The following is a 9,083-nucleotide window of genomic DNA, read 5'->3' as shown; positions in this document are numbered from 1 at the left end:
TTTGAGCCAGAGCCGCCTGTCAGGAGCGGCAGCCGGTGGCAGGACAGAGCGCTGCGTCACCGCCACGCTGCGGTCTCCCAGCAGGCGTGTGAGAGTGGGCGGTTCCTGTGTGCCCCGGGCCCGCGCGGCCCCCGCCTCTCACCCATTCCTCTTAACGCCCTGAGGAGCCCACAGGAGCCCACACCGCTATTGTTCCCAGTTCTCTGATGAAGGACGAGACTCAGGGCATCGTAGGACTTGCTCAGGGTCACACGGCTGGTGTGTGACTGGCGGACCAAAGGGACTTGTGTACGGACACACGGGCCCAGCCCGGAAGCGTTCAGGGCTACCTCACACCGAAGTCACCTGAGTAGCAAAGCGTGAACCTGGGCGTCCCCAGTTCTCTAAATCCGGGTGTGACCCGAACAAGAACCCCGCCGGGGCCATGGTCGCCCCACAGTTCTGGTCCAGAGCCACGTCTGTGAGCACAGCTGGAATCTGTCCCGCCGCTTCTCTCGGATGGGAAAGTCAAATCTGGATTCAGGAGTTCTGACCCCCTGCCGGTCTCAAGGGGCCTTTTCCTGCTGGGGTTACCTTCTCTGTTCTTGGGGAAGTAGCCTGAGCCCACCCAGACGGGCGGTGCCCTCCGGGGGTCCCCCGAGGCCAAGGAGCCCCGAGGCCTGTGCCCTGGCCAAACCTGTCCCAGCCCCCCACACTCCAGGGCTGCTGCGGCAATGTCCTGGGGCCAGCCTGGACCGGGGTGGCTGACCGCCTTCTTGGGAGAGCACGGCCTGCACCACACGCGGCTGTCATGCGGGCTGGGCCAGGCGGCCCCCTGCCCGTGTGCTTGGAGGTCACAGTCAGGCCAAACTGCTACGCGCTGTACCACAAAACGACCTCACCACCTCTGTGCCCCCTTGTCCCGTGTGCACACAGCCCCTGCCCTCATCCCCCCTCCCCCGTGCTCCTGCCAAGTGGCCACATGGGAGCCCCTGCTCAGGTAGGGGGTCGGGGTGAGGACAGGAGCCAGCCCTTCCACGATGGGCCATGCCTGGCCTTCTTTGCGGGGACAGGAAGCAAGTTAACAGCCTTGAGGATCCAGATGAAGCATGGCACCCGTGGAGGGGGGGGGCGGAGTGACACTCTCGGAGCCCCCGTCTCCCCGCCACCCGTGTACTGACACCAGGAGACTCACTCATGCCTCCTGGGCTGCAATTTCCCAGCTCTCAGGAGGGGGGCGCCACTGGCTCCTGGCCGTGTCACTGCAGCTCGGAAAACTGCTTCTGGAGCCCCTGGCCCTCGGGAGCGGGACAGAGCTGCCGCCTGTGGTTGACAAGCAGTGGGTCACGTTCGCTCATCCATAAACAACGTGACACTGCCCAACATTTACCGCCACGTCTGAGTTTAGGGGGTTATGTGGTGGGGAGTGGTGCCAGCATGGCACACGTGGTGCTCTGGTCACAGCCAGACCCCTGCGGCCCGGGGACCCAGGAGGAGGCAGACGGAGGCGGACGGCTGCCTGCAAACACCTTGAAAGAACAGTCAGGACGCACCCGAGCTCCGCGTAAACAGCCTGTATTTCACACGACGGGGCTGTGGCCCAGGGACACGGGGGAGGCCACCTCTCCGGACAACGGCCATCGGACCGCCCTGAGGCTCCGTCGCTGGGGGCCGCACAGTAGGGAGCCAGCCCAGTCCCCGGGTGGCCTTCCTCCAAACCATGTCTCCTGCCTTTCATGCCGACGCCGTTGTCCTGTTTCCCTTCGGAGGTTTTCTAATAAACAGGAGATTAGATCTTTTTCTCAAGCCCATTTCTTACAAGTGGAGGTGGTCAGCAGGGCGCGGCCCAGCCGGTGACGCGGTCCCCTCCGCCTCTCTCCGTCCGCGCTCACTCCAGGGCTTTGGACACTTTGCAGCAGAGACAGACGAAGCAGCACATCAGCACCCACGCGACGACCAGCAAGCAGACGCCGACCGCGATCATAACCTCCAAGTCCACAGCGATCATGATCGCGAGCGTCGCGCACGCACCTGCTTGGAGAAGTGCGGGCAGGCGGTGAGTGGCTTCCCGCCCCTCGCAGCCACCCGGCGACTCGGCCCGCGGCGTCAGCGGGGAGCCCTGAGCCCCGGCCCCGGAGCCCGCCGTGTGTCTGCGCCATGCGTGAACCTTGCGGGGGGCAGCCATGGGGGGAGAAGGTCCATTTGTGACCGAAGTGCCCAGTGCAGGGAGCAGGGAAGAAGGGAGCGGGGAGGAGGGAGAACTTTCTCTCCATGTCATGGACTAAGTCACCATAGGCCCGTCGTGGCGCACCCGGCCTCCCCAACACCCAGGCCTCCTGACATGTATCCACCTTCAGAGTCAGAACTGACCCCTCACCGTACATCAGGCTTAAAAGTCTCCCGTGGGGGCGCCTGGTGGGCTCGGTCGGTCAGTTAAGCATCTGCCTTTGGTTCAGGTCATGATCTCACTGGTTCATGAGTTCGAGCCCCGCATCTGGCTCTGTGCTGCCAGCTTGGAGCCTGGAGCTGCTTCTGATTCTGTGTCTCCCTCTCTCTCTGCCCCTTCCCTGCTCACAGTCTCTCTCAAACATAAACAAACATTGGGAAAAAAAAAAAACAACCTTTTTCAAATCTCCCATGGGAATAATTAAGGGAAAGTCTTTTCTAAGATGCCATGCTGTGAGGTGCTGAGAAGATGCAAACCCGTTTTGTAAATGACATGCACGTTCGGGGGAGAAAAGTTTCCGTCCTCCCGCTGACAACCGGATCACGTCTCCACATTTCTGAGGATTCTGGAAGCCTCCAGCCAAACCCTTGCCCAAGCTCGGAGGGTGAGTGCACAGACCAGGACCCTGCAGCCTCCCTAGGAGCCAGTCGCTCCTTCCCGACTCTAGATCACACGCTTTCTCTGCCATTTTTCCTGCTAAATCAAACTCGTGTCCTCAAACTCCACTGTCCCTGGAATAAGCAGTTCAGCTAATCAAACACTGGGGGCTGTGCAAGGCCAGTCAGCCGACTCAAAGCCTTTGTGAAAATTGGGGAGAGGAAGGCCACCAGCTCAAAATGACCAATCCTGGGGCCTGTGGCCCTGAGCCTCGTGGGGCCAACCGCACGCCACAGGGGAAAGGGATACCGTTCAGGAGCAAGGCGCTTGCGTCAGAAGGCGCTGATGGAGCCCACTAGCATCAGCCCGGATAGCTCTTGTGCACGTTTTAAGACCTAACTTTCCCAGAGCGCCTGGGTGGTGTAGTTGGTTAAGCATCCAACTTCGGCTCAGGTCATGATCTCACGGTTCATGGGTTCGAGCCCCGTGTCAGGCTCTGTGCTGACAGCTCGGAGCCTGCTTCCAATTCTGTATCTCCCTCTCTCTCTGCCCCTCCCCCATTCTCTTTCTCTCTCTCAAAAGTAAATAAATGTTAAAAAATTTTCTTTAAGAAAAAGAGACCTGACTTTCTGAAGCACCGTCTCCGGCCAGAGCTTGCTGAGTGGACAGGCCCCGACTGGTCTCTCAGACCCCGCAGAACCCAGGCTGTGTGACATCAGCCCTCGGGAACCCGCACTCACGCATCCACAGAGTTCTCAGTTCTGTCCCGTGTTCGGAATGTTAGCCTCCCATGAGACATAGCGTCCAGGTTATATGTAAAAACCTTTGTTCTAAATCTTGCACCTTCACAGGGTTTTGTTCCCCTCAAAACATTCAGGATTTATCTTCTGATTATAACACAATTTGAGGGGCGCCCGGGCGGCTCAGTCAGTTAAGCGTCTGACTTCGGCTCAGGTCGTGATCTCGAGGTTTGTGAGTTTAAGCCCCGCGTCGGGTTCTGTGCTGACAGCTCAGAGCCTGGAGCTGCCACAGATCCTGTGTCTCCCTCTCTCTCTCTCTCTGTACCTCCCATACTCATGCTCTGTCTCTGTCTCTCAATAATAAATAAAAAGGTTAAAAATTTACAAAAAACATAATTTGAGATTTCAGTTAAAAAAAAAAAGCACCAAAGAGCCTGCTCACGTGGGAGCGGGGACAGCGCCCTTACACTTGGTTTTGGCCACACAGGGTGACACTACGTAGCCGTTTATTCAGATGTGTGTTCTCTGACATATCTGGACATGTCAAGTATACTGATAAATGTGATGTGCATAAATGGACATGTGATCAACATGTCACAGTTACATACAGTGAAACCTTGGTTTGTCTGCATAGTTTCTTCCAGAAACACGCTTGTCATCCAAAGCACTTGTATATCAAAGTGAGTTTCCCCAGAAGAAATAATGGAAACTCAGATGATTCATTCCACAGCCCAAAAACATTCATATAAAAGCTGTCTCTCTCTCTCTCTTTCAAAAATAAAAACATTAAAAAAAATTTTTTAAATGATTACAGCGCTATAATAGAAATTAATAAAGAAAACACAAAATATAAAGAAAAATAAACAAATTCACCTGCACTGCCCTTCACAAACCTTCCTGGCTGGGGTGAGGGGACGAGAGAGGAGGTTACCGCGTAGGACCATGGTCACTCTCACTAACGAGTCACTGCCGTCTGTGGGCTCAATGGGATCTTTTCCTTTCCGTGCAACTTCAACAAGGAGCCTGTCCGGTGACCTAGAAGGAAGCAAAGGTTCCTAAGCTCACTCTTGTCTGGACCAGCAACGGACTGTCCACAGGGGCTTTGAAGTGACAAAAACCTTGTGGGCACCTCCCATCGTCCTGAAAAATCGCTGATTTCTGCCAAACTGTGGCCTGAGACCGAGTATCTGAGTGTGGGAGATGATCACCCACAATCCTGCAGAGAGAGGGGAGAGGGGAGAGGGGAGAGAGGAGAGGGGAGAGGGGAGAGGGGAGAGGGGAGAGAGAGAGAGAGAGAGAGAGAGAGAGAGAGAGAGAGAGAGAGAGGGAGATCCACCATTGGCCCAGTTGTGGTCACGTGACTCAAACTGCTCGTTATCAAGTTAAAATCCATTAGAAACATCTGCTGTCTCCGCAGCGCAAGGTTGTACCGTCCGTGCCATCGGTGTGGTGTTCTGCCTGTCCCCACCCACAACCGAGGAACATCGGGGCAGGGAGCGCGCACCCCGCGGTGGGGGGAAACCCTGGCAGGGGTCCTGATCGTGACGCGGAGCCCCCGCCAGAGCAGCTGTCGGGCGGAGAGGAGCTTCCCGGGCCTGTCGCAGGAGCGCAAGCCCAGGAGCGGAGCAGACCCCAAGGGCGCAGGCGCAGGCGCAGGCGCAGGGAGTGGCCGCCACCTGGCGCTGTCCCCTCGGTGCCACGTCCATGTTGTGGGCCGAAGTCAATGTGGGAAGTGCAAAGGGCCTGCGTGCCACTTGGAGTCATTTTAATTCTGCTTTTTTTTTTAATTTTTATTTTTATTGAGACAGAAACAAAGCATGAGTGGGGGAGGGGCAGAGAGAGAGGGAGACCCAGAATCCGAAGCAGGCTCCAGGCTCTGAGCTGTCAGCACAGAGCCCGATCGGGGCTCGAACCCACGAACCGTGAGATCATGACCTGAGGCGAAGTAGGGCGCTTAACTGACTGAGCCCCTGGGCGCCCCTCAAGTCTGCTTTGCATCCTCCTCGCTTTTGTGTGACAGAAGCATTCTGTGACGGACAGACCTTCCGATCCAAAACTCAGAACTCAACAAAGAACGAGACCAGAGTTGAAAACATGAGTGCCGCCTGGGTAAGTCTGATGGTAACGGACGGTTGTCGCTCAGTTTCAAGCCAGGATAATGCTTTTTTTTTGCCCCCCCCTTCCCCCCCATGAGTCTCTCTCTTACCCTCCCGCACTAGGATAGGTACACAAGGAGTTCTGTAGGGTGCCTGGGGCTTGCTTCCGGAGGTGGGAGGTGCACAGTGGGTGTGAGGGCGATGATGAGAAACCCCAGGTCCTGAACCACCCCTGGCTCCTGACCGCTGACCCCCCTGCCCCCAGAGAGGTACCCGTTTGGAGGTTTGGAGCGTGTCCTTAGGAGGCGGGGAGCAGGGGGAGGAGTGGGGGTCTGTGGACACAGCTGAGCGCCAGCCGCCCTTAGAGACCAGAGGGCCTGCTGGGGAAGGTCATCTACAAGACGTGACCGCAGGCTGACCCTGAGCGGGACCAGGCCCTCGGAGGCACCTCACGCCCTCCCAGGCCCTGGAAGGTGGGCTCTGTTCCACCTGCCTCTGCCGCTCCCGGAGGCCGCTCCCAGCACAGCCTTGAAAGGTGCTGTGGTGTTGAAAACACCCGCACAGTACATGGGCCTCAGCCCAGGCAGGGGTCCATTAGTCTTTTTTTTTTTTTTTAATTTTTGTGTGTGTTTATTTTTTTGAGAGAGAGAGAGTCAGAGCACAAGAAGAGAGGGAGGCACAGAATCCGAAGCAGGCTCCAGGCTCTGAGCTGTCAGCAGAAAGCCTGAGGTGGGACTCGAACTCACAGACCGTGACATCAGGACCTGAGCCGAAGCCAGGCGCTCAACCCACCGAGCCCCCCAGGCGCCCCAGGGATCCCTTAGTCTTGCCGCTGCCCGGGACCAACCTCGGATGGACGCTCCCTTCGCTCATGAAAACTGCCGCCTACGGGCGCCGAGCGGCCTCCTCCTTCCAGCTCTCCCTGCCGCCCTCCGTCCGTGGGCTTCCGGTTACACTTGGGACGCCCTGGGAGGGCTTCCAACCCACAGGCCGCCACTCCAGGGTCACGCCCGCCAGCGCTGCCTGTGTCCCACCGGGGGCGTGGCCGGCCCCAGATGCCTCCGAGCTGAGCAGAGCCGACTGAGGGGGCTGTGCAGGTTCCTTGATGGGTGTCCCAGCTCCCGGAGAGCACAAGGCCCTGAGGTCACAGGTGCTGGCCTCGCCGCCGCAGCCCGTGTGAGGCCACACACCTGGTCCAGGCCCTCAGCAGGAACGGGTCCCGCTGGGCCCCAGTCCAGTACTGCGCCCTGCCTCAGAACCCCAGTGTCCGGGAGCCCCGGGGCCGGGCTCAGGCTGCAGGGCCAGCAGACCACCCTGGCACAGAAGGGCAGCGGGGGTGGGCGGAGACACGGGGAGGGAGGCCAGGTCAGACGGTGCCGTCTACACCCACCCCTGGGCTGCACCCCCTTTTTTATCTGACTTCCAGAGGGCAGCTGGGAGGATTTTTTTTAAGTTTATTTATTGAAGTAATCTCTACACCCAGCATCGGGCTCAAACTCAACCCTGAGATCCAGAATCGCCCGGTCCTCTGAGCCAACCAGGCGCCCCAGAGGATTCTTTGAATAATGAAATCAATAAAGTCATTCTCCTGCTCAAAAGATCTCCACTGAACTTAGGGTTGAATCCAGTGTATCTGACCTCCAGGCCCTTCATCGCCTTCCTATCCACCCCCTCCTCTCCCTCCTCCTTCCCCCTCACTGACACCCACCAGTCCTCGGCTACTCTGATGCAGGTGCTGGACCCTGCCCCAGGGCCTTTGCCCCTGTCCTGTCCTTGGCCCCCACACCCATGCGTCCCCAATCACACGTGATAGTGACTTCCTTACTTTTCTTTCGTTGCTTCCATTTCATGTTTACAGGAGGTCTTTCCTGCCTGTCTTAATATGGACTCCCCACCGCCAAAGCATTCACTTTTCCGGTTTCTCCTGTTAGCCGTGTCACTGTTCAATTTTTCATTCATTGTTTTGTTTCCCGCCTCCTCCCCTTAGAACAGAAGTTCTGTGGCGGCAACGAATGGGTCCGCCATGTTCGTTCCCACATTCCCTGTCCCTGGAACAGTAATGAGGACCTGAGGAACGAGTGAGGAGCTAAAGGCCGGCCCACACCCCTGCACCCTTGCGGTTCTCAGACCTTTGTCACTGGCATTCCAAGCTCGCAGCTGCAGCCAGGTGCCCGGAGGGCCTTGCTCACTTCCCTCCACGCCCTGGACGTGACCGGCGACAAATTCCAGGCAGCTGAGCCTGGCCCTGCCTAATTTTTTCCTCCCCACCCTTCACCACCTCCCCGGTCCTCCTCCAAGAGCCTCCTTCGTGAGGTGAACGGAGAGGAGCAGTTGGAGAACCTCAGGTGATTCTAGTTTATCCTCCTATAAAAACCCCGGACCTGTAGACTAGGACACCGCACGGCCATTAACTGGGGTGATAAACACCAACACTCAGGAACACAGAAGGCGCCCATGACATTGCGTGGAGTTTTAGGTCATAGACTAGAGAATACGATTTACATAAAACCAGACACACAGACTTCCCCAAGCACGTTCACCTTCTGAATCACTGGGTTTCCTCCTCAGTACTTTTAAATTTTACATTTTCCTATACTAAGTATCCCTTTTATAAAAAGAAACAAAAGATCAGAGAAACAGAATCCCCAACCCTGGAGCACCAAGAAAAAAAGGACCCAAACTGTGAGCAAACAGACGGTCAGGTAGGAAAGCGGCAGGTGCGGTGGGCGCCAGCAGGTTGTTGGCTACAAGGTTTTGCACTTGTACTAACTGGACCTGCGGACTTCCCGAACATTCCACCGCTCACTCGGGCAGCAAGCCTGCCCACGAGCCCGTCACCATAGAAATGGAATCCGCACGAGGCTGCCAGGGCAGAATGTAATTACCTGAGGACGCGGCAAACATTCTCACCCCAACGAGAAGGGGGCTCCTGGGGTCTTCAAAGGGCAGCAGGGCAGGGGCCTCCTGGCGGGCACACTTCAGGCCTGGGTGCTAAGGCCTCAGAAACCCGCGGCTCCCCGGGGGCCGCGTATAAAAGCATCCCGGGCCCGCGCCTCCGGAGGGAGACTGCACTGAAGGACGGAGCGGAAGCCGGAGGGCCGGGCGCAGGTCGGGCCATGCTGGCAGCCTCCATCCTCCGTGGGACCCTGCTGCTCTGCTGGCTTGCCTCACCCCTGCCCGTCCGGGCTGAGCCGCTTTTCCACAGCCGGGACCGCTCGGACCTGGAGCCGTCCCCGCAGCGCCGGGCCCAGCCCATCGCCGACCTCCTCGCTGCGCAGGTAGGAGGAGCCCCGGCGCCAGCCCCACGCACGTGCACACGGGCGCCGTGCACAGGTGAACCCGTGCACACGCTGGCAGGTGCACATGCCGGCAGAGGCCTAGGCGGGCACGTGCAGCCCCGTGCACACGCCGGCAGGTGCCCAGGCGGGCACTTGCAAACATGCG

General features: G+C 58.1%; 1 protein-coding gene and 1 long non-coding RNA gene across 2 annotated transcripts in view; one reads left to right on the top strand and one right to left on the bottom strand.

The window, feature by feature from the left end:
* Window positions 1–1,538: 1,538 nt before the first annotated feature.
* LOC115285998 lies at window positions 1,539–3,533 on the bottom strand. Its single transcript, XR_003905806.1, has 2 exons — window positions 3,425–3,533; window positions 1,539–2,010 (listed from the first exon to the last, which is right to left on the bottom strand). It is a non-coding gene; the product is annotated as an uncharacterized LOC115285998 (long non-coding RNA).
* A 5,222-nt stretch (window positions 3,534–8,755) lies between these two features.
* MMP21 (matrix metallopeptidase 21) overlaps window positions 8,756–9,083 on the top strand; it is an 8,130-nt gene continuing 7,802 nt past the window's right edge. The window contains exon 1 of the mRNA XM_029920596.1: window positions 8,756–8,996. Coding sequence (XP_029776456.1) covers window positions 8,756–8,996 — 241 coding nt within the window. The remainder of the gene's footprint in view (window positions 8,997–9,083) is intronic.

This window comes from Suricata suricatta, chromosome 2 (assembly GCF_006229205.1).
Source record: "Suricata suricatta isolate VVHF042 chromosome 2, meerkat_22Aug2017_6uvM2_HiC, whole genome shotgun sequence".
NCBI classification, from domain to species: Eukaryota; Metazoa; Chordata; class Mammalia; order Carnivora; family Herpestidae; genus Suricata; species Suricata suricatta.
This window is presented reverse-complemented; position numbering and strand designations above follow the sequence as displayed.